At 45.5% G+C, this 25,755-nt stretch overlaps 3 protein-coding genes across 6 annotated transcripts in view; 1 reads left to right on the top strand and 2 right to left on the bottom strand.

Moving 5' to 3' along the window:
- Positions 1 to 25,755, bottom strand: part of LOC139056243 (uncharacterized) — a 56,534-nt gene that overhangs the window by 9,068 nt on the left and 21,711 nt on the right. For 3 of the 4 annotated variants that reach the window (XM_070534311.1, XM_070534310.1, XM_070534308.1), the window contains exons 3-5: positions 19,461 to 19,566; positions 16,929 to 16,997; positions 2,838 to 3,110 (exon numbers count right to left, since the gene is read on the bottom strand). In XM_070534311.1, coding sequence (XP_070390412.1) covers positions 2,838 to 3,110; positions 16,929 to 16,997; positions 19,461 to 19,566 — 448 coding nt within the window. Of the gene's footprint in view, positions 1 to 2,837; positions 3,111 to 16,928; positions 16,998 to 19,460; positions 19,567 to 21,265; positions 21,363 to 25,755 lie in introns of those variants that run through there. The other variant, XM_070534309.1, reaches the window with a different exon arrangement.
- On the top strand, positions 8,467 to 11,839 carry LOC135908922 (uncharacterized). The gene is made up of 3 exons (XM_070534307.1): positions 8,467 to 10,006; positions 10,077 to 10,370; positions 10,534 to 11,839. Exons 1-3 carry the CDS (start codon positions 9,778 to 9,780, stop codon positions 11,595 to 11,597), a joined length of 1,587 nt encoding a protein of 528 aa, XP_070390408.1. The 5' UTR covers positions 8,467 to 9,777; the 3' UTR covers positions 11,598 to 11,839.
- On the bottom strand, positions 11,941 to 15,255 carry LOC135908921 (uncharacterized). The gene is made up of 2 exons (XM_065440773.2): positions 13,891 to 15,255; positions 11,941 to 13,400 (listed from the first exon to the last, which is right to left on the bottom strand). The coding sequence occupies exons 1-2, from the start codon at positions 14,227 to 14,229 to the stop codon at positions 11,952 to 11,954; spliced, it is 1,788 nt and encodes a 595-aa protein (XP_065296845.2). The 5' UTR covers positions 14,230 to 15,255; the 3' UTR covers positions 11,941 to 11,951.

Below are 25,755 nucleotides of genomic sequence, written 5' to 3'. Positions count from 1 at the left end.
ATTTCGTTGTACAAAATGCAGACATCTGCAAAAAGCTTTATCTTGACGCGTATGTCACTGATGACGTCGTTGATAAAGATAAGAAAGAGGAGCGGCCCTAACACTGATCCCTGTGGAATGCCCGAGTCTACAGTTGCGGGTGTTGAAGCTGCATCGTTGAGCTGAACACTTTGTTTGCGTAATGAAAGGTATGCTGTAATCCAGTTAACTAAGGCGTCGTTCCTTAAAATGGGTTTTAGTTTAAGAAATAGTTTGGAGTGAGAGACGCGGTGAAATGCTTTTTCAAAATCAAGAAATATTAAGTCTATTTGGCCTTGTCTATCTAAAGCTGTCGCTAAGTCATGAACTGTTTCTACGAGCTGAGTTACAGTAGAAAAACCTCGCCGGAAACCATGTTGTCTTGCGTCAATTATTGCGTTGTCGTTAGGAAAGGCGGAAATGTGCTTAAAAATGATGTGTTCGAGAATTTTTGCGCATGTGCATAGTAAAGATATTGGCCTGTATGATGTGAGGAGAGACGGATTCGCTGCTTTTGGTATGGGGATGACTTTCGCGTACTTCCAGTCGGTTGGAATTTCTGCACATGACAGTGATTTCTCGAATATTAGGGTTAAATACTTTGAACACCATTTGGCGTACCGGGAAAGAAACGCATTCGGGATTCCATCAGCTCCGGGCGATTTTTTAGCGTTGAGGTTGAGCATAAGTGCTAACACACCTTCCTCAGTAATTGTGGCATCACCAATCGGCAGAATGTGTTCATAGCTAGGGAACTGTGGGCTGATACCGTCGTCATGCGTAAACACTGAGCAGAAATATCGGCTGAGCGCGTCTGCGGTTTCGGCACTGTCGGTTAAAAAGGTGTCACCAATACAGAGTTTGAGTGCAGCTTTATTTTTTGGCGATAAGTGCTGCCAGAACTTTCCTGGGGATGAGACGAGAAATTTTTTTAGTGTTATTTTTTGATAGTATTCTTTTGCTTTTTTATTTTATCAGCTAATAATGTACGCAAGCCGAGAAGCCGATCGCTTACGGAACAGTCGGGCGCTGCTTGAGTTGTTTTCTTGCCTTTTTCAGTTTCCGCTCTATTCGTACTATTTCTTTTGTTACCCAGGGATTGCGCTTCCGCAGCACTTTTCATTTCACAGGTACAAAATCACGAACACATTTCAGAACCAGGAACTTGAAGTAGCCCCATATTTCATCAATAGAATGCTCGTTTGATACACACATGGTATGAAATTCCGGAAAAGCACCATCTAGGGCGTCCAATGCATCAATATCACTGGCACGGGAGAAATCTGGAACAAGTCTTTCTTGTTTTTCAATCTGTGGAGCAAAATTCACTTTGAACGTAAGGTATACCATTTTGTGATCCGATATACCTTCGAAAACTTGAATTTGTGGGTTGCGGCGGACTACGGCAGTATTTGCAAGGAAAAGATCCAGAATTGATAGTGTATTGTTTTGAATGCGGGTAGGTTCTTTGACAAGCTGTGAAAGGTTGTGAAGCACTACAATATCTACGAAAGGTTCAGAAGCACTTGAGAGGGGCTCAGGGAAATCGTTAGTCCAATTTAAAGAAGGAACATTAAAATCATCCGCAAGTAGCATACTGCAGCGCTTATTCTTATAGGCACACAAGAACTCGTTAAGATTTTCAAAGAAGGTGGTGTCGCAATTCGGAGGCTAATAGAACCCTCCTACGATTAGATTACACTCGTCAACAAAAATTTTTACAACACATTCAATTCCTGTAATATCAGGCATCCTAGTAACACTCAACGTTTCTTGGAAGAGAATTGCAACGCCGCCGCCGCGGGAATCCCCCCTGTCATGTCTGTAGATTGCGTAACCGCGAGGCGTTAATTCAGAGTCGGTGATATCACTATGCAACCAGGTTTCTATTATTATTAGAACATGGGGTTTGTGGGCAATTAGAATACTCTCTAATTCGGCGATATTGTTTACTATGCTCCTAGCATTTATGTTTAGACATCGAAACATTTTTTTTCTTTTTTAACAAAGGAATGGGGTCATTGCAGTCCTTTAGGGTTTTCTCGATGGAAGGTGACAGGTATGCATTTCATTTGAGCGCTGTCCCTTAGGTACGTTTGATTGTCAACCTTTATCTTGTCGTACTGAAGCCTTACTTTGGCACCTGCTATCCTATCGTCAGCTGTGCTGTCCCAGAGGTGCTTCCTTATCTGCCGCGTCTCTGCTGAAAAATCTTCTGAATTTGATATATTTTGCCCTTTGAGCTTGTGGCAGTTCCTCAGCACGGTTGTTTTTTCTCAGTGGTCTATAAATTTTAGAATGATAGGGCAGTGCTTCTTTGCCTGTTTACGGCCCATCCTATGCAGTCTTTCAAGGGAAGATACTTGAACACCTAAGTGCTTTAGAAATAATTCTTCATTTAATGTGCTCAATAGCGAATCCAGTGTCTCGTTCACATCTTTAAAGCCGAAGACTAATAGATTGTTTCATCTGCTCCTATCTTCTAAATCAATTAGTTTCTGTTCTAGATAATGTATTGTTCTTTGCATGTTCTCAAATTGTGCTCCGAGTTCCGAATATTTGGCTGCTATGGTTTCCACGTTCTCAAGTTTAGACTCAATGGTGTTTAGTTGCTTCTGTATACTCTTTTGTCCATCAAGAATTTCCCTGAGCAACTGTTCAGTAGTGGGCCCAGGATTGGATTCAATATCCCCACTGAGCAGCAGCAACGCAAGCAAAATTTTTTTAATGAACATGCACACAGTACTAACGCTGGAAGGGCACGCCAGCTGGACTAGACAGCGGTGAGACGTTTTGACGGAGGGGTACGTGTTACTAACCTGCGTAAACAACATGAACGGGTTTGTCATGGCTCGGATGGATGACCAGCTGGCGTGCCCACTGAAAGCATCCCGGGGCAGGAGGGTGTTTAAGTAGTCGGGTGGAACGGAAGTTGAGTGCGCTGGTTTCCGGTGAAGGCTTGCCCAAGAATCCAGCTGAGGCAGTGGTCCGTCTATGCAGTCTCCACAGAGTATGAAAGGTAGTGTAGGGGTGACGCTGCCGGTCGTATCTTGAAGGGCGCCGGCCATCGCTGTCGCAGAGGATAGAAGAATCTGCGTAAACAACAGAACGGGTTCGTCATGGCTCGGACGGATGACCAGCTGGCATGTCACAAAGGTTGCTGAAATGAAAATATATTTGTGATTTTCTTGCGACTGAAACACTCAAAAGGAAAATGACCTTTTAAATAGACTAAAAAAAAGCCACAGCACATGCACCCATAGTAAGCCAGGGACTGTATCAAGCTGATATGAGAAGACTTTCAAGAAAGAATCTTTCCCGGTTTGGTAAAATTTTTAAACCAATGGTTAACACCTGGCCCATGCCTTAAATCTAGAAGGAATAAAGTTCTTAAGTTACTCTGTGTTCTTTCTTGAATCCAACAAATGTGCCTAGAAAAATGGGCCAAGTCTACATGACTGGCAAGGTGTGAACAAGAAACTCACTTTAGCTGGCTGCAGTGCTCCCTGCGATGAATATTCAGGCAGAAAATTGTTACCCCAAATATGACTGTGCCCTCAAGAAAACCAAATGTGGTAGACTACATCAATGCATATGGAAAAATCTTTAGTCCATGCTTGCTGGCACCCTGTGTCTGTGTTGGCCTCTAGGAGAATTGTGGCCCCCATGTGCTAGAATCTTTCTGTGGCACAGAAAACAACATTGCGATACCAGCTGTGAAGTGTTAATCAGTTTAATCAGCAGTTTAATCACAGTTACTACCAAGTGTTTACATGTTTTAAGCATTGCTTGTGGGCATCTTGGCTACAAAACAACCTAGACCTTACATTCTAGTCTGGTGTGTAGCGTAACAAAGGCTTTTATTGGAGCAACTTGATGCTTTTATATTGGTTATTCAGTTGGCATGATCTTTCACAATAGAGCTATAGGCAATTTTGCTGCAATAACAGTACTGTTTTTATAGCATTCGTCGTGGGGAGTGCGGCTTGCCCCTTTTGCCAGAGTTCTTGCATAACGATGATTTATTATCGGTCTGTTATATGTGGAACTTGAACAGTTTATATTTTTGTCTCCTCAATCCACACTTCTGCTGCACTTCTGTCAGCATCTCTACACAAGGTGTTTTGACTGAGGATATACCAAGTGAGCACGCTACAAGCCTTATGTGCATCGTTTTCATGACTCTTTCGATGACCAAATTTCATTTTCAGTGACTTTATCAACCAAGTATCTAGCGGCAGCTTGAACATGGGTAGTCATGAGAACTCACACCAGGCTTGGTCGAATATGTCCAGCACTGCAGCACTGAGTGTTGAACCATGCTATAAGAGTTGGCAACTAAATTGCCACCTTGTGATTGAAACTTTTCAACCTTACAATCAAGGCTTCAATTGCCCAGCCAGTGAGCTGCAGAAAAGGTGTGAACTATAGTTATCTGATGTCACATTCTATGTCATAGCGATAGCAGCTGATCCCTCCAGTGGTGGCCCTCAAGGCCAACAGGCATCCCTTTCTGTGCAAACGCTTGTGTAGGACTAGGCAGATGGTGCCAGTTTGTTCTTCAGCATTAACACTATGTTCGTGCTGTACCGGGAACACATTTTCTTACTCAGTGCGATAGCCTTTGAACCTACATAATTGCCACCAAGAGTCCTTATTCCGCCAACCTTTCTTTTGCCACGTCAATTTGCTTCTGCCTGATAATGTATGGGACGGCATTCCTTAACCTCTCCAAGTCGGAAATTGAAAAGTTGGAGACACTGATCCGGAAGGCCTACAAGACGGCACTGGGGCTACCAAACTCCACGCCAAGGGCAAAGCTCATGGCTCTAGGAGTCCATAATACCCTCAAAGAGATGTGGGAAGCACAATGCCTCTCACAGCTCAATAGGCTCGCACTCACAAAACCAGGTAGAGATCTGCTCGAAAAGATCCATATTAATCTGCCCTATACGATAGACCAAAGGGAAGAGGTACCACGTGACCCGAGGAGACGCATCAACGTGTACCCCATTCCGCGGAACATGCATCCGGAATATAACATCGAAAGGAGAAAAGCAAGAGGGGAAGCCCTTCAGAAGAAATAGGACGAGCAACCTAACACCCTCTATGTGAACACCGCAGGGCCAAAGAATGGAGTGATGACTATTCTGGTTTCAACGCCTTCAGAATCGATGGTGAATTGCGCCTCGATGAAAACATCCAACCCCACTCACGCAGAGGAAGCAGCTATTGCATTAGCTATTCGCACTTTCCAGCGCCTATAGGTGGCGCGGAGAACGTTGCAATATGGCGGGGATAGAGGTGATGGAGGCGATACGAAAGCGTGCGCATCGGCAGAAGCAGGCGGCTTACGGGCCTCTGGTATCTCTAAGCGCGATCCTTAACATTGCTAAGGAAACGCAGAGATGTGTTGTAGAGGGAGAGGCTACGTTTAATGCTGGCCATATAATATGGTGTGAAATACGAAAGACGACAAGCGCGGCTGTTCAGGTCGAGTAACTCTGCCCGCAGACAAGCGCCGTGAGAGGCCCGCCGCATACTATAAAAGTTCAAGTCTGCAGTGTAACCGGCGCCGTAAAGGTCACTACGTATCCTTACGCTTCGTAACCTATACGCGATGTACAAGAATTGACGCCAAGCAGCTAATCGGTAGCGCTGAGATGTGAACAAAGCGCAGTATGCGCTTTACGCCACTGCATAAGGTAAACGTTGGGTGCATTCACGATGAGATAAATGGCTCGACGCACCGGCTTATATACGGAATGCTTGTTAATGATGCCAGATAATACGTAAACATTTCAGTAGTGCCGATTTACAATATATGAGTGACACTATGACGTGTGCCAGCGCGCCCCGTTTTACAGCACGATTAATGTTTTCGCGTGCTTTAGGGAAGCTCGCATGTGCATTCTTCATCAATGACCGCTTCAGGTACGTAGTCCTGGCCCTTGTTTCTTGCAACATTGTTATAGAAGACATATTTTAAGACCAAACAAAACTACAAAATAAGAAACACGTCCGCTCGACCCCCGATCAGTTCACACCTTTGAATACAGCAAAAGAAAAAAAAATCACCGAGCGCCTTGTGCATAGACCACCTGTTTCGTTCTCACACGAAACGACTACGAACAGTTGCGGAATAGGTTCTCTAGTTTGCAATGCTCGCGACGCAGCGTCAGGCACCGTCGCAGGGTATTTGCCGAAACAGCGCGAGTGCAGGCAGAAAACTTAATAAACGGTGACACTTGTGTACTTAAATTTACTTTGGGAATCTGTAGAGGGCCTTCTTCGGCCAACGCTAGGTCTCAGTTACACCATCGTCTCATGCTTCGTGGGACGGCAGCGGGATCTTTTGCGAAGGCACAGCGTTTCTCTTCAGCCGCTTTCGTAATAGCTCGCCACAAAAATAAAATGAAATCATTGAGCAACAGTCAAGTACACTCACCAAGGTGGCCCCAAAAGAAGTTTTTATTGAAATTCTCGCTACATATGACTATTTCTTCGTTCACTTGCTTCCCGATGCGGAGCTTGATCACCCACAACTTCCTGTCTTTTTTTTTTTGGAAAGTGGTGCTTTTCCCAATACTTTTCCCAATATTGCACGATTTGTACATTGTGGCACACTGCACATGCGGTTGCTCTTCGCTCGTCGACTGTTTTTTTTTTTCCCATATCAAAGAGTACCAAAACGCCAACACAGCTGCAGAAACCGCGTGGGCGGGAGATCCATCACCGCCTCCCGGGTTCCGAAAAAATCCGCGCGGCGGCGCTAGCGTATCTGGAAAGCGCGAATAGCATCTAACCCCAACGCCGATGTGCTCACCGACTCCCAGAATGCCTGTCGCAACTTCAATAATGGATTAATTCACAGGTCAGGGTTGTCATTGCTGACTAAGCATCCACCCAGCCAAGCCTCAGTCATCTGGTTTCCCGGTCACCTGGAACTACCAGGAGGAAACAAAGCCGCTCACAGGCATGCCAGAGCTCTTCTATTAGCCCCGAGAAAGAGGAATGGCGCCCTCTCGCGAGTGACGTCACGGCCAGGACGCCGCTCGCTCCGGCTCGCTCGGCTGCCGCGCGCGCTCGTTCCCTTCGTGTATGCTTGGAGTATAGGTGGCTCGAGCCGTACGTATTGAAGAATGAGTCGGCTTCTTTCAGCTGCAATACCTTAACCACAGTTTCTTCTTCAAAAGCGTGTGAGTCGAGAAACTTTGCGACTTGGATATCGCAAGCTAGGTAGCGTTAAAGGGGTCTACAAATTTTTGCAATGCATATATGCGCCGTGTCTATCGGTAAATTTTGACTAAAAAGAGAATATCTGCAAATTCAACGCGCGAAGTTGTGTGATGCTTCGCTAAACACTTAACATTCCTTTAGTATTTAGCTATGAGAGGTATTGCATTTTACGTGGAAGAAAAGTTTGGTAATTGGCGTCAACATGTTATCCGATATTAGAAAGACACTGCCCAGCGAAGCTGTCATCATGATTCCTATTACTCTGTTGTGTTGTTCTATTCAAATATGGCCATTCATTAATGCGTAAAAGAATAGTTAGGCGCGCATTTCTTATGAAAATGTTTGCTGCTACTTTCATCCCCCTCTGAAACAGGCCTCCAAAAAACGAATTGCTCATGGCTGCTAACACGACGGCGTGTCATGTAGAGTATTTACATAGTTAATTCACAAACACCATAGTAGCAATCACCTGAGAGAAAAGTTTCGTTGTTTAGATCGACAGCCACTCAATTGAAAGTGATGAAATGTATCATAGTGGCCCTCAGTAGCCTTTATCGACAATATGGCCCACCCGTGATCACGTAACGGTAGCAATCGACTGTCCGTATGGCGAGGCACGCTATGTTCGCGAAACCCATCAGTTCACTTCAACTTCGAATTAAAACCATAAAGCATTTTTTTTTACAGTGCCAACTGGAATGGCTAAAGTATTCTCGAGCTACTACTACGCAGCTTAGATTGCCTACAAAAGGAAAATTCAAGCACCTTTTGTCTCACCATGTCTCGATCCAGCATTATTTAATTATACAAACGGATAACTATTCGCTTCGTCGGTACTTAAAAGAGAACCTTGCAGGCTAATTTAAGTTTGCTCCAATCCAATCGCAAACATTCATAAAGAAAGCACCACAAGATATACTTTCACTTGATTTCTGACCCTCCACAGGGGGAATTTCGATATCTTCAATATGTCCCATACTACTAGTCATTGACGCTTCGACTGCTTTCTGGCTGCAGCTATGTGGTCCAGCAGGCATACTTCACTAAAAAAATTGGGCCGAGCAGCCTGTGTCAGTTTGCCAAACATATTCGTCATGTATATTCCTTAAGCAACAAGCACCAGTAAATTTCTCAAGTGAGTTTGATGTGATTTGATTTATTAATTTCCGTTTACACACACACATGTACAGAGGAGTAGTAAATGGAGGTGGATGAGGGAAAAAAGCCGCACAGACGCGGCTTGAAGTAATCTCACCCTCTTAGGTACAATATGGCTGCATGGGGTAACACATCAAGCGCCAAATAAATTACATCTATATAGTGGCCATAAAACATTGCAGTTATACAATATATGAAAGCACAGTGAAATATTTCCACGATAACAATGCAAAACACACTGCGGCATTGAAATAAATAAATGATATTCACTTGGTAACATAGACAAAAAAAGAGGAACATAACATGCATTATTAATCATTAACAAACGCGCTCTAAAGAGGTGAGTTGAACGTGTAGCACGGAAAAGGGAATATATATTGGTACATTCCTATTTGTACTCTGTAAATAGCTGTAAGCCTTCATTAACTTTACTTCAAATTTCCGCTGCTTAAAAAAAATAAACACGTGAAGAACCGCCTAATGTTGACAAGCAGTTAAAGAAGCAAGTGAGGCGTGTAGAATCTAAGCTCCAGTATTAGTTAAGTCACCGTGCTACTGCCGAGCGTTTCTGTGAGGAAATGCAAAAACTCGATATTATACCATGAACTACTCGTCGTGAGCAAACCTGTTTTAGCGGAATAAAATCAACGTATCTGCTGTAGTAGTCATATATAGCCAGCTTTGTGACATACTTGTTGCACCGCGGCAGGTATGGTATCATAACTGGATTCCTATAGGCTATGCTTTTGCGATTGTCTATCCGCGTATGAAAAACCCGCAATGGGCTGGTCTGCGTCGCTTCGGCTGGCACTGTAGCGTTGCCTTCGAGAGCTGCATTGTTGTCTAAGAAATTAGCTCTTTGAATAAATGTTCGCAAAGGAAGACGTCATAAAAAATATATTTGAGACGACCACCATAAGTGTACAAGCAGAGAGAACGAGGGCGAACAAACGAAAACACCGCAGAAAGCGCCCGTACAACGCACGAACTGTAGCAGACGACAGGCGCGAGTCCCCTCCCTGACGTCACGCGAGCGGCGCTCGCAGCGCCGCTCGTGTTCGTTCTCGGGGCTAATACCGGGCGTCTCCCCCTGATGGCCGTGAAGAGTGCTGGGACCTAACTGCTTTAGCAGTGTATGCTGACAATCTCGCACCATACAGAACAGCCAGGAAGGAGTACCCAACACCACACAAATCCCTCAATAAATTGGAACAGAACACTCTTAGGAGACTACAAACTAATACATGGCTTGCACTGACGTCACTTCCGCATACGCCAAGTTTGTTTTCCGGCATACTGGAGCACCACGCCGAACGTGCGCTGTCAACGCTGCGAGTCGTATGCGAATGGAAACGCTTTGCCATGGCTATTTGCGCAGTTGTAGGGTGTGCTAATCGCAGCGAAAGCAGCTCGAGAAAGGAGTATTCAAACACAAACCTTTTTCGCCTTCCGAAAGTTGTAGAACGGCAAGGTGAACGAACGAAAACGCTTAGCTCGAAGCGACGCAGCCTGTGGCTTGCGCGTATCAAGCGTGCCGATCTCAAAGGCGATCTACCAAACATCCGAGTGTGCGGCGCTCACTTCGTAACAGGTAAGCCTGCACTTTTATTACATGTAAGGCGTAGCCAGTGTGCTAGACTCACATTTGCTTGCATTTGTAGGGAGACCAGCGAAGCTCTGGGAAGAAGCAAGCCCGGACTGGGCACCAACACTTCTGCTAGGCTACAGAGCAAAGCATGAAGGCAGTGCGCGCTACGAACGTGCTGCGAGGCGACGGTTCAAGCTGGCGACTACCGAGGTCGACGCGGAGACCGCAGCTGGAACTTCTGGACTCGCCGCAACGCCACCCGAAAACCTGCGCGGCGGCGACGACGACGACGGCGACGCACACGCAGACGACAGCCCATCACTGCCGCGAGCTGAATGTGAAGGCCAGGCTGCAGAAAATGAGTCAGGTCACTATCTCCATTACTTTGTTTTTGTTTCTTTGAAAAGTAGGAAAAGCAGATCTCGTTTACTCTGGATCTTTGTTTGGTTTGTTTACATCTCCACTATGAAATGTTTACATGCTGGTGTACCCGTCTGCTTTGATCCCTAAGTTTGCATTGTTCATTTCAGGAGTTGCTGTACAGGCGGAGATGACCATGGCAGACATTGCAGCATTGGAGCAACAGTGCAATGAACTAAATGATCATCTCTATGCCCTGCGTGCCCACATTGACCAGCTGGAGTGGACTGAAGCAGCATTCAGGAAGAACAAGGCCAAGGTCCTGTATTACACAGGAATGGCAAACTTCGACATTTTAAATGGCTTATTTAAACTTGTGGAGTGCTATGTCCAACATGGTGTGAACAATAGCCTGTCAAAGTTTCAGGAGTTTGTCCTCTTTCTAATGAAGCTGAAGTTGAATTTGCAGAATGCTGATCTTGGCTTTAGATTTAAAGTTTCAGAGGCAACAGTGTCACGCATTTTTCGTAAGTGGTTGTATGTTGCAGACTGTCGGCTGAAGCCATACATTTCATGGCCAGACCGGGTCACACTGCAGCAGACAATGCCCCAGTCTTTCTTCGATTCTTTTGGAGGTAATGTGGCCACAGTCATTGACTGTTTTGAAATAAAAATAGAACGGCCATCGTCATACGAGGCAAGAAGCGAGACATGGTCGCAATACAAGCAGAGCAACACTGCAAAATTTCTGATCGGCATCGCTCCTCAGGGCGTCGTCACCTTCATTTCAGAGGGTTGGGGGGGCCGCTGCAGTGATAAGCATATCACGGAACATTGTGGAATTTTAGATAACTTGCGCCCTGATGATGTTGTGCTTGCTGATCGAGGATTTAATATCTCCGAGAGTGTTGGGTTCTATTGTGCTCGTTTGCATGTTCCAGCCTACACTAAAGGCAAAAAACAACTGTCGGCAGAAGAAGTCCAGAGTACCAGAAAACTTGCCAACGTTCGCATTCATGTGGAGCGAGTTATTGGCCTCATAAGAAATAAGTTTACCATATTGAAATACACTCTCCCCATTGAGTACGTTACCCGCCGAGAAGGTGATCACGCTCCGCCACTGGACAAAATTGTCACTGTATGCTGCGCTTTATCCAATCTTTGCCCATCAATTGTTGCCGAGCTGAAGGAAGCCAGTGGTGAAGTGGCCTTGCATACCTCACAGCCTTATTAGTGTGCGAGGCTTTCATAAATCTTTGCTCGTACCATGCTATTCATTACTATGTCTTTTATTTTCATGGAGTTTTTTCACTGGAACAATCTCACTTCTATCAACCTGTATGCCTAAGGTAGAACATTTCTGATGAATGAGAAAAATCACTACATTACTCTGCAGTGCTACAATCTTGCATGTGCTTTGCCCTGTGTGGAGCAGAGAGAAAAATGCCCCGGTAAATAAAATATGCTTGACTTGTAGGTTGTACGTTTGTTTACTCATTGAATTGGTTGGTACCTAAACCATAATTGAATTGATTACTGTTCATTCAAGGAACTTGTCCAAAACAATACAGCATGAATTTCAAGTGAACTAGTTTTCTTTATTTTGCTTGCATAGTGGACAATGCCACTTCTTTGCCTTTGGTGCCCGTGTGATCCCCACACATGAGAAATGAAACCATTTAAATGTGCATGACGGGTTGTCGCATGCAATCATTTTCCCCGTCTCTGGTCCTTGACAGAAGCAGTAAACTTCTGCTGGTGGCAGTTCCTTTTGTGGGGCTCCCTGCTTTCGCGTGAAGAACTTGCTGAAGAGCTCGGGAAGAATTGCTCTGATGAAAAATTCCTTTGCATTTGCAAACATCAGGTCGCAGAACTCTTTGTCTCTTCTAATTCTGTGCACATGAAAAAGGTCTGGAGCCCAAACAATGAAATCACAATAGCTAACTTTACATATTGTCATCTGGGCTTGCACTTGGTAAAAATACTCATGCTGCTTAGGAAGCTGCAGAACTCCATTGATGTCCATCAAACACGACCTAGCCTCGGTGAATGAGGAGGCATCACGCAGCAAATAGGGGCATTTCACTTCGGCTACACCTCTCCCACAGCACGAGCATGAAATCAGAGCGTCTGGTGTTGCTCCGGCAAATGGATATGATTCACTTAAGTGAAGTCCAGACCTGAAGCACTTGAAATCTTTGTGCTTCTTCTTCTGATGATCTTCATATGTCCTCAGCGCATCTCGTTCATGTTCTAAACCCCATGCCATGGCAGGAGTCTTTAGCATAGATTTTTCTGGGTAACATATTGATTTCAGTAATGATAGGCTAGGATTATCTATGGCTGTTCGGCAGACTGTTTTCATAACAGAGGCTGTCACTCTACCCGCTCGGTAAAGGTGCCAGTCTGGTGAATTGCTCTGGTTTTTTGTTTTTGCTTCAATGAACTTCACTGCTTCATCAGTGACGTGAAATGTGCTCATAAATTTGTTGGCCTTGTCAATGAGAGTGTCTAGTCCATCTGGCAAAGCATCATCTGTGTACAAATCTCGAAGGTGTACTTGCTGTTTGGGCACTGGTTCCTTGAAGGCAGCAGAATGGTGAGACAGCATGGAAAAAAATGCTGGAACAACACCAGTTCTCTTGCATATACTGTGCAGGTCTTCCATCTCTGCTAGTGAAACTGGTGGCACATCAATTCTGGGTGCTGTCGCTTTCTTGGTTGTAGGAGTGCCCTCAATCCTATCATCAAGCTGTCGTTTTTTCCCTTTGGCAGATGCAAAATTGATTTCTTTCAATCTTTTGAATTGAGCCTTTTCCACATAGGTAGGGAGCCAAATGTTGTCTTTTTGAGTGCAGCTAACAGAGTTCCTCATCCTTACACCTGTGTCGACAGCAAACAAACAGGCACCGACATGGGAGCAGGCTTCTCCCACACCAGCCATACAGGTGCAGTGCGCAGTCAGCACGGCACCACCGTCTTTGCAAAGGATCCATACTTTCAGTGGACGTTCGCCCAGTCGTTGCGAGTGGTTCACCTGCAAGGCCAATCAAAAGAAGATTAAACTGTTGACATCAAAACATACATCATGCACACAATGCAGAGATAGCCAAAACTGCATGGCAAGCACACAAACACTGCATTCTTATCAGCAAAGTCAATAAAGAAAAAATGCAACACTGTAATGAAAACATACACCATGCAAACAATGTAGGCGTCCAAAAAATGCATGGCAAGCACACACACACTGCGTTCTTCCCTGCAAAGCCAATAAAGGAAAAATTATTGATATCGAAGCATACACGAATGCAGACATATAAAAAAAAGCGTGGCAAACACATGTTGCAATTCCTAGCCATAAAACACTCGCGCTAAAAGCTGCATTCTTTGATGATATTTACACATCAGCACGCGAAACTCTGCTTCTGCGCGACTGTAAAGGGTCAGTGTCAGTTCACCATTGATTAGCCAGAGAATGCCTCCGAGTGTTGTACACAAAATGCAGGATTAAAGAGCCGTCAACTTACCTCTCCTAGTAGGAGCACTTTTTCGCCTTGCAGCCGCTTCGCCGACAGAGTTTTCACCCAACCGCTTGTGAAATAGTTGTGGGATTCAAGCGATTTGTAAGCCTTCATTTCCTCCAGAGTCGTGAAATTTGAAGAGAAAACCAGGTAGTTGACAATATCTCCGTGCGAGACCTCGGGGAAAGCGTTGACGTCCATCGTCGTATCAGCACCCGGCCGCAAAGTGTAGGGGTCCACATCGTCGCACAGTTTCACTTTTTCTTGGTATCGCTCACGCGCCGAACCGATCAGTCCGGCGTAATATGCCTCGTTAAACGCAGGTTTACTGTAAACGGGCGGCATTTCTCGCGGGAAGTGTTGACATCCGACACAGTGAGACAGCAGCTGAACAGGGCACACGACCGGTCACCGCAGGAACCACAAGCGAAAAGAAGGAATGCCGCGCGCGCGGTGCTCCAGCATGGCGTTGACGCTGCGGCGCGAGCGGATGTGACGTCATGTGCAAGCCATGTATAGTGAATTTTCTTTACCTCCTTCTTACTTTCGTGGCACAGAGTGCCTCCAAGCTGGCGTAAGCAGCTTACTTGGTAGAGAAACTTTTCTTCACCTGTCGCCGTTTCTCCTCTTCCATCAGAGATGGGACACCATAGACGTTGCACTTGGAGAATAGAATTTATGTACATGAAATTTACATTGACAGCTATTTACAGTGGGTCTGATGTATCAACTCAACGTAGCCGATAGTGCATAGCACCGTTTGTACGTCAAGACCCTTGTGTTACACTGCGACTGGCGCCTTAACTCGGCAGAGCCGAAAGTGCAGAGCACCTTTCTTGCGCCCGGAACCCTCGTGAGAGGTCGGGAGCCAGGTTTTAAACCTTCAGTTGCTCCTCCCGAATCCCCTCACGGCAAATCACGACACCCCAGTGACCTGATTGGGTCAACTGGGCTGTCACTCATTGGGCACTCTCTCTCTCACCCTCTCCCTGCATTCCTTGGAATATTCAGAGAGATAGAGGGAGAGAAAGTAACCACCAAACAACAAATAATCAAATAACATCCCAACCGTTTCGTCTCCGCGACATATATGGAAAACCTCCCAACACTTTGAAAAACACTTACGGGGAACGACCATATGCGTCGTCCCGTCTTCGCGCCTTAACTAAACCCATCGCGCACTGCGTGCCACAAAGGGCACCTCTGCCGAAGCGCACCCGCCGATTCACAATACCGTCTTGTGCATGGTTCGTCTCCTCCGGCGGGCCCGTAAAGCTAAGTACGCAGAAGGATCTGTCTCGGGTGCCAGCCTACCTTTCAAGGGACCGCGCATCGGGTCACCGATCCCTCCGGTTTTAAGCTGCCGCTTTGTACCCCCCCCCCCCCCCCCCGGCACGACCATTGACGCCCTAACGACGCTTTGCTCGTGGTACGTCCCAGGCAGGGCGCCTCCGTCCGTGCTTCCGGGACAAAGGGCCCCCAACGTCGCACCCTTTCCTACGTCTCAAGCCCGTACGTGTGACAGGTTAAACTGTCCCGACATGTCGGCGCGGGCTATCTGCCGTCAAAGAGCGTCTCCCGACTCATTACCGAAGCGCCCGGCTGGCTTTACTCTCGGCTAAGCCTGAAAACGGCGACCTCCCACAATTCTAGGAAGGGAAATGACCTCTCAGCGTCCATGCCGTTTGGCAACATCCTTTACACTAATACATACCCAACGCCAGCTATGTTACACCAGTGGTACCCTACACTATACTCCCTGCAATGCCCACACTGTGGAGAGGTAGCTAACCTCTACCACATGGTGTGGATTTGCCAATTTAATCCCATAGCTGACCCCATTCCAAATCCCTCAAAAGAGCAGTGGGAGGCTATTCTGCTCAGCTATGATCCTGACCGTCAGCACTGGCTGGTGGGGAGGGCCAGCGCAGCAGCAGTAACCAGTGGGCTACCGGAATAGGCGGTCCACCCACGAGTTCCACGAATATCCTGCAAATAAAAATGTTTTCAATCAATGCCTTGATGTCACGGAGCAACTTCAGCTATATAAAGCAATGATGGTGTTTGAGTATCCACACAGCCTTGCAGTTTTCCAGCTTGAACATTGCTTCATTAAAAGCTGACATCATTTCGTCTCAGCAGACAGATCAGTTAAAAAAAACCTCATAAACTTCTTTCAAAGTCATTCTAACCTTGTCAATATTCCCGAGCCTTTTGATGTGTTATTCAACATTGTCCAAAGCAAGTTGGCTCTTAAAAATCAAAGTAACTTTGCGAGGCCAGCTACCAGGCTACCACTGTCTCTTCAGCCAGCCTGAAGTGTCTCGCAGCCATCAAAGCAGGAGTGCAAAAAAAACCGACAAAGAAAAGCGTGGCAGACAAAATGTTCATGGAAATCCATATTTTTAAGGACTGTTACACTGACTGAAAAAGATAGAGGCTTCCCAATACAGTCTTGAAGTACGTAGTTGTTTCAGTGACGAACAGCCAGTTGCCCAGTCCTGCACAAGCACAGTGTACAGATGCTTATGGATTAAAATTTGTGGTGTGCATGTGGTGCAATGTACCACATTTCATTTTCCTGAGGCTGCAGTACACTGGGAAGACTGGTTGCTACTTCAATAGTAGGCCCTTAGAGTATTGCAGCCCTTTGTTTACATTTTGCTGCAGACTGTATCAAATGCGAATGCAAACTGTTTTGCAGGACATGTCAATTCAGTTCAAGCAATTAGACAGAGTAACCCAAGAAATAGTTTAAGCCTCCGAAACGTCTTAATGCGGTTCCTAGTTTAGTACAGGTTTTTGCCTGATGTTTTGGCTTCTTCCATGGTATAATGCTGTTGCTTGCTAGGTACTGGTGGTTTGATGAGCACACTTTCTTGTGTTGCCATAATGACAACTTGTAACAAAGATTTTCCTTCCTAACAAACGTTTGGATACAGCACCTGTGAGCTCATCTTTTAACCTGTTTTTCATTCGATCTGTGCATTTACATTGAACGTAAACTACAAGATATCACTACTGAGAATCACAAAAGAACACACCTGTATAACGATTCTACCGAGATCGTTGGAGTGGTCAGCCACATGATGCAACGCAGGTGGAAAGGCATCCTGAGTTAAAGCAAAATAACAATTATTGTAAGATGCGGGTAAAAAATTTCATTCTGTGAGGCTTTTGCCATGTATACTATTACCACATTTGTATGTAAAATAGTTTTCCATAATAGCTGAGCAAGGTTAACCTCTCGCCCTGTGATTGTCAGCCAGTGCTACTGATGGCAATGGTGGCAAATATGGCCACATGCTTTCAAATGGAACTTTTATGGGTTACATGAATTCAAAAGAACTTAGGTTCACATAATACATGACATCTGTGGTTAGAAGGATGTGTTGCATGCAGCACCAATGCCATGAGTGGCACTGCCTAACACTTCCAGGGCCAGACTTAGTACATAAACAATACAAATGTGCAACAAAGTGAACAGTTGGATAGCTGCTACTATAACTCAAAGATTGCATGCATTATGCAGATGTGAATGCAGCTCCCATCAGGAGCGAGTTGCCCTTTGGTGCACTTCACTTCTCTTCCTCTTTTTGTCTCCATTGTATGTTGGTGCCATATGGTAATAATGAACAAAAATTAAGCACCTCAGCTTCCATTCTTGTTTTACTACATGCTGTAACGTCATCTAAATGCGCTTAAGACTCTTAAGGATGTACTTCAGCCATTTTGTCTTAACAATATTTTTCTCTTGGCTTCACTACACCTTAATGTAGTGCAAATTCTAGACAATGCTTACAAAAAAACCTCCACACAATAACACCTTCAATTAAGATTACGCAGTCTATGGCTTCAAGATGTGTATATACATACTTTATACATGGTTACAATGAAAATATAAGTAACTTTTCTAATACACACACTTAGCATACTGCATAACAGTCAGCTGGTTCCAAAATGGTTTTTTGTTATCACACATAGAACGGCCACAACTATAAATTTAATTCTGGCGGTGACTTAAGTCACGGCCAAAACCTTCACAGTGCAATCAATAAAAATTTTCGAATTTAGAGCAGTTAGACATAGACAGGGCAAATAGTTTTAAAGTGTTAAATAATGAACTGGTATGGAATATGGCGGTAGAAAGCCATCCACCTGAAACATAGGTACTGTTTATCATATAAGCACATTCTTATATTTTTGCTTACTTTCCTAGGGATCGCATCAAACAGTTTGCTCACGTGTAAATTTTGCTACATGGCTGTATCGTATTAGCCCTTATCTTATTCACATTTGGCTTACTGCAGCTTTATGCACATGCAAATGTGCCTTCAGCTGAAGGCCAAACACTATGCTGTCCAACAAACATGCATTTTACAACACCGAACAGTAGACTTAGAGAATGAGCAACTCTTATAAAAAGTACAGTCCTTTGGACACACATTGATATATATCTGTAATACAAAGATTTTCGCTAAAATGATAACTTAATCTAATTGGTACTGAGCATAATGCGTCATGCAAGAAACTTGCATTTACCGGACACCACTATAGACGCTGCGACCTCTGCAGCTTCTCCACAATCTGGCATAATGTACTCAACCTGCCTGTAAACCCTGGAAGGTGTCTATGATATTTTCAGAAGCTCAGCAAACATGAGAAGGACCTAAAATGAAGGTCAGAGAAGCAAAGCAAATTTTTAACCATTCCTCTCTATGTTGCTATGAATGTGAAGGTGCTAGCAAATGATGTATTTGAACTGTATCTTTAATCGTGCAATACTAGAGAGCACATTTTTGCAATAATGATGTCATAGAGAAGAATGACAGAAACCAATCTAATTAATATTTTTCTAAACTAGCACAAAGTTTTTGTCATTATGCTGATGCACACACCTGCATACCTCTACTGTGAAGTCTTGTTTCAGTTTCTTACTTTATTGTTACATAGTAATTTACATCATACACTTGTCCTGAAATACATCACGTTGGGCTCCTTCAGTATTTTTTTTTTACTCGAACACACATGCCTATACAGGGCAAGCACTCAAATATATGCAAAACTGCCATGGGACTGGCCACTCGAGATCGACATGATTGTACAGCGCAAAAGACGAGGACTGAAGGAAGAACACAACACAGGCGCTGTCACACACACTCAAGGCACATTGCGAGATTCTCAGGCTTCTTTCATGGTCCTAAATACATTATGTAGCACATATTGAGCCACAGAAAGCTGTACTGGGAAATTTTCACGTTGCTCTACAATTTTATAATTGAGACTTTTTATCTATAATATTTGATAAGTTGATTAACTGATTAAGGCTAATTATGCAATTAGGCAAAATGCAGAAAATTCAAGTATTTCCAAGAGACAGGAAACAACATTATCTAGGTTCTCTGCAGCTAGGTGGCATTTGCATATTTTTTGAGTTTGCTAAAGTTACATGGGATAACCTGCATATGTCCCATGGAACAGGCGTCACGCCAATCACTCTATGTGATGCCACTAAACTATCCATTGCATTTAAAACATACAGGGTAAAAAAAAGTGAACCCTAGGTAAGAGCATACCAAGGCCTCTATTGCTGAAAAGGGAAACTGATGGGAGGCGTCTGATCTCCGGCTATAAAGCTGCTTCATCCTCACAGCTGGCAATGAAACGGCCACAACTGCAGTCCTGAAATAAAAGAGACAAATTTGACACTACAATGGTCACACAGAACACGAAAAAGCTGGTCGCAAGTTTATCTTGGAGAACACCTGCTGCTACATTAGGTTTTGTATATTGGTAAGGTTACTGTTAAACTAAGCTTGCCAAAATTTTATATCTTAATAGCTTTGATCTTTACAAACTAAAACCTTTGCCCAACTCATGCACTTGTGCACTACATAAGCTATGAGATGTTTACTGATCCCTTACAATGAATGGCTTCTAAGACAAATTATTTCACACAAAAGGATGCATAACTCATAAGTGTTACTGACATTAAACACCAAGGTAGTACCTCTTTATAATAGATAATGGTGGACTTCAAACACATTTTTCTCGCAGATATAGGCTGATCGGTCTGCCTTAGTTTTTCACCAGCAGCAGCAATTTTGTCATTAATACTCGTGCAATATAGGATGACGCTGTGATGTGTGACATGATCCTGTGTTGATATGATATGATCTGATATGATCCTGATTTGGCACCTAGAATTCAAAACTGAATATCTGTACCCAATACGCAATGGCACAGCAGCAAAGTAATTAAACATTAAACAAGTCCAAGTATCCAGTGCACAGTGCCAGCTGTTGAATAACAACATTGCACAAACATCGACTATATAGATATATCGTAGTATGTGCACGGCAGGCGTAGTGGCGGCCTCAGCAAAGAACACAGCCATGGAGCGACGCGCCCGTATGTGCCATCGCCAGCAATTCTATCGCGTAAATTGATATATCTCGTCACGGCACAGGCATCGTTTTCTGGCCGCCGAGGTGCCGGCGCCACTGATACTCACCTGCTCCGGCCGTCGCCGTTTAAGTGACGCCGTATCCAGTAATCTGAACCCAAGCAGGACACCTGTTACCACCAAGCAGTACGCTAACAATAATGAGGTTCTTATACTCTGACCGGCAGCTCATGCGGCGTTGACCCGTAGTGCCGTTGGAAGCTCACCACACGCTTTTAATACCACAAACGCGCAGCCGACATTTCACGCCCGCAGATCAAAGTCGACGGGCTCAGGCTCTACATGCTAAGCGCCACAGTCGCGCACTGCCTGCACAATCAGCGATGTGGGCGCGAAGAGACACGGACGATAGCACGGAGCGTACTGGCAAATCTGCACAATGCGCGCTTAGTGAGCGACCTACTGCACACAATCGCACGAGCTAGGGGATTGGCGCCACGTACGCGCCAGCTAGCAGATACCGCGCACAAAGAAGCGCCGTCGGTTCTCGCTCAAATGGTCGCTGTACAAACACACACACGCGCACCGCGGTAAACCCTTAACGAGCCGCCACATATCCAGGCCGCGGTTAGGCAGCGAAGCTTAGCTCACCTCGCACTGCACGTAACTATTATGGTAGTGGCTTGCGCTTCGGGGAACATGTCGAATGCTCACATCCACCCAATTAAAGACGCGGCAAAGCCCGTCACCATGTAAAATACTCATCTTTAAGTACACTCGCTTGACTCTAAGCACTCAAGTCACCTCGATTACGACAAAGCTCGAAGAAACACAGTGACCGTGCAAAATGGTTCTGGACGGCCACCTGTCGCGCCATGTTGTACTGAGACCTTCAATAAGTCATATCAGCGCGTCTCCTCACTTTGAACACATGCACACTCATGGAACGTGTTATAATCGTTCAAAGTCACTTACCGTGGAGTCTTGGGGGTTCAAAGCCGCTCCGACCAAGGCCTCCTATAATAAACTATGCCTGGAACGTGAGCCGCAAACGCGCTGCCCTTCCCTCGCCTGTAGTCTCCTCCTTGGATGGATGGATGTTATGAGCGTCCCCTTTGGAACGGGGCGGTGGCTTGCGCCACCAAGCTCTTGCTACTATGCTGTCTAATATCCTACCTATCGCACGTGGGCATTTTCCGTGAGCTTTTCTTTTGCTCGCTCCATGACAGAACCCAGTGTCTGCCCTGGAAATGCCCCTACCGCCACTCTTTTGTCGCCTTTCACCCTCTCCACAATTGCTTTTGAGCACCCAGCCATGTTTGAGTCGCCAGCAATAATCACCCTTTCAATCTCTCCTACTTCTCCCTGCTTCCTGTGGCTGCAGCGTCGCCTCACTCGGGGCGTGTTGCGCTGCTTCGCTATAGCTACGCCGATTCACCGGCGGCGAGCTGGCGACCGCTTGCTTTGGCTCCCTGCCTCCCACTTCGCCCTCGCTTTGGTGTCCTGACCCGACATTATCCGCTGCGCGAGTCTCAAGAGCGTCGAGTCGCCTTTGCAGTTCGGCGCTCCTTTCTTTCGCCTCCCCAAGCTCGGCCACAGTCCTCACCAACTGCGCGGCCTGGGCCGCCTCCACCTTGACAAAATTTTCAACCTTCGCCTGCAGTGCTACCCACTTCTCCTGCTCCTCCCTCAGGTTTGCCTTAAGCTCTTCAAATTTAGCCGCCCAATTCCCTTCCAGTTTTTGGACGGCTTCCTTGACGCCCTCGCACGACCTGCACGTGAAGCTAGACCCCACCGCTTCTGCTAAATTCTGGAATTCAGTCTCGTCGAGGAAGCACCAGCGCAGGTACTCGTCGCACTGCACTTGCTCCCCGTCCCCCGCGGCCTTCACGTTTTTCGATTTCATCGCTAGGCCTACCTCCCTAGGCCCAACGAGCAAGTTCGCCGAATCACTCACGCAAATCCGACCTCGACCGCTATCCCAAAGAAAAACAAGAATTATCACTCCCTACTCCATGTAAGAATCCGAAGAGCTAGCTGAAAGAACTACCCCCTAGGCCTAACGGGGGAGCCGCCAGACCTAGACAAAGCCGGTACGTTTCCTACTCCTACCAAAAATTCAAAATTTGCGCCCCTACTCCATGCAAAAGAACACACTTCAAAACGCTAGCTAATAAAGATAAAAGAGCACTTAGCTACGAGCGAAGTCGCTGAAGCCTCGTCCACAGGAGCGTATTAGCTCCTGTGGACGAGGCTTAGCTTATTCAAGGCGACGGCATTCATTTATCATGGCGCCGATAGGAAAGACGTTGCCAAAAAAAATTGAAAGAATCGTCGGCGATGCCTTTTAGCCACCTTTTTTGCATCAGGCAAAGTATCGTGGGCTTTGTGGCAAAGAGCCGCGATGTCTAGGATGTATGAAACGTATGGCTCTGTAGAGGTCTGGACACAAGGCGCAAGAGCCTTTCTCGCGGCAACCTTGCACCTGAAGGGGTCACTGAACAGTTCTCGTAGCTTTACTTTGAAACTATTCCGGCTAATTATCTCGTCATGTGTTTGGAGTCACACGCATGGGGTGCCACCGAGATAAAAGATTACATTACCAAGCATAATTGTTGGATTCCACCTGTTATTAGCACTAGCGCATTTATAGAGCTTGAGCCATTCATCAACGTCCTGTCCCTCCAGGCCACAGAAGAGACCAGGGTCACGATGTTGGGCAACCATGACGATAAGAGCAGTCGGACAAGCTGAAGCCGTTGCAGATGCGGTCTCGTCACCGGGAGGTATGGTGACAAGCTCGGTATGCCGACCACTTCGGAGTGCCATGACGAGGACGGGGATCGCTAACCTCCACCAGAATGTTGCACAGACACAGACGAAATACAGAGATGAAAGAGGCTATTTACATGCTATTTACACTGGAGCCAGACAGCCTGGCCAACACTCGCTCACGCCATGAGCCCAGACACACTTCATCTCTTCCTCGCAGCGGCTCGTCTCTTGAGCATCTCTCGATGAGATCGTAATAATATGAATGTCTGTACTACATAGTGTGGTGTGTAGCGCATGTAGATGGAGAGAGACAAGAAGCAGACGAGAAAGAATGTGCATGCAGAGGCGAATTCTGTACTGGATGGAAGACAACGTTGAAGAGCGTCCGGCACGTGAGCACGCAGCACTAAAGAAAAAAATAAAAGGAAAAGACATCCAATCAGAAGAAAACATGGAGCTTCCAGGGGCCAATCAGGAAAGGACAAATCCACCAGAGTGGCAGAAAAGCGAGATGCGCTGGCAGAAGAAGGGAGAGTTCCAGGAAGCGACGCCAAGAGAATGTCGGCCACCGGACCGGGAGTTCAAGACCGGCCGGCAGGTTCCGGACCCGAGCCACCAGGACTTCACCCAACCGGGACCTCCTGCCAACCCGTTCCTGGGCTTCGCCACTCTACCGATCATGAATTGCTGCTCGAAACCGGCGAGTTTCTGCGCCCATGGGCAGAACGAGAGCAGTCGGGCTATGGGCCTGAGTTCTACGCCCAGCTGCCTGGCCAGAACGCCACCACCATATTCCGCCGCCTGCCTTTCCTCTTCAAACTGGAGCCACTACACTCTGGTCGCCTATTCATCCACCGATCTCATCGACATTGCGGTGACACATTACATTTCTTTCTGTTTTCCAAATCCTCTTCACTAATGAGAAATTTCGCAGCATCCCCCCTTCAAGTATTTATTGAAGAAAACTTTCAATCAAGAATTCATTCATGCTGATGTAATTATGCAATGAATTACAGAACTTCATTCAACTTGCTTGAACAATGAATAAAGAAATTAAATGGAAACCATTAGTCGGTTGGACTACACCTTAACGTGCAACGTAATTGGTGAATGTATATCCATAATTTATTTCCTTCCATGTCCAGTTAATGTCCAGTCCAGTTCCAATTAATTTCATTGCTCTCAGAAATTTTCTAAATTTTTTTGTGCTTGCACAACTATGACCACAGCTAAAGTAATGCAAGGCAGCAAATTATGCACTGCTGCCAAAAACCTAAATTTTTTTTTGCCACTTGTCGGCAGCAACGCAAGTGGAAAACTGCTTAGCAAGATATGTATCTAGCAAATACATATGCAGTTGGCATCTTCATAACAACAGAGAGGTGGATCAAGCTACACTGAGGCTCAAGGGCTAACTGGACAAACCTAGCTGAGCTACACAAGGGTGGACCAGTGCATGGCACTGGCTCGGGTCAGGCCAGGGAAAAGTGTCCATGCAGTGCTCTACTTTTATGCACTGTTTTCAAGTACTGAAATTTCATCCTTAAAAATTTCTTGGTCATGCAAGCATACTATGCTCTTCTATGTCCATCACAGTTGCCTCTCATTTTCACAACTACCTAAGCTTTATAGCTCAAAATAGCTGTAAAAATAAGGTATACTGAAGCATGCACTCATGTTTTGTTTATGTGTTCCTGTCGTATGTTGAAAGGCAACGTTTTGGTTGCAAGGCGATCGACTTTCATTTGTGTTTTGCTTCGGTACCATGACATGACGTATTGTCAAAAATTCATTCAAGAAGAGAGATAGCAGTTGATGCCACAACGTCACGCTTACCTTTAAGTAGCCGGAACACATTTTTACACAAAATGAATTCGCCCACGGCGCACGATCACCAGGTCACTACAGATGTTGGTAATTAAAGCACTATTTATTTCACACAACTGTGGCACCTTCCTTGCAACTGTTGCATCTTCCTTTCCTTAAATTCTTTTCCTTTTCACGCGGAAGGGGTGATTTGCATAAAATTAAAATATCCGGATACACAAAAATGCGGAGCAGGAAAGAAAGGTAAAGCGGCAGATGAGCAATATTCTCGCCCCAACGTAGTGACAAATGAGCTGCTGCAAATGCTTAACAGTCATGCTTTAACGGTGCGAGTGGTGCCTGCATTATGTTTAGAAAAAATTTACGATGCACTACCGATGTTTTGCTTCGTTTAACATGCGAAAGGTAAACAGCGCGACTCTGCTGTTATACTCTGCGTTGTCGCAAACTAGTGAAATGCGTCAAAACGCATATACAGCGCGTAAATGGATAAAGTAAGGCTATCAAAAGCTCACTTTAAATGCAAATCGGAGCGTCGAACCTACGCGTCTTGTTGGAAAGACGAAGCGAGTGCTCTTCAAAACGCAATAAACAATGGCCACATATCGATTTATCAATAAAGACCGTTATAAAACGCTTCTGTGTACTGGCGGTGCAAAAAACAGAAACTGTTTGAAGAATTTAACCATTAAAACTGGGACTGAATCCTTCAATGACACGGACGTCCTGCAACAAACCAGTGGAATAACTTCCGAGCACGGAAAACAAGATTAACGCTTACAAAAAAAAAAAGGTTTTGCTAGTTTCTGTTTCGGTGGATGGATGGATGGATGGATGGATGGATGGATGGATGGATGGATGGA

Source organism: Dermacentor albipictus, chromosome 2 (assembly GCF_038994185.2).
Source record: "Dermacentor albipictus isolate Rhodes 1998 colony chromosome 2, USDA_Dalb.pri_finalv2, whole genome shotgun sequence".
Classification (NCBI taxonomy): domain Eukaryota; kingdom Metazoa; phylum Arthropoda; class Arachnida; order Ixodida; family Ixodidae; genus Dermacentor; species Dermacentor albipictus.
Note: the sequence above shows the minus strand (reverse complement) of the source record. Positions and strands in the feature narration are given on the sequence as shown.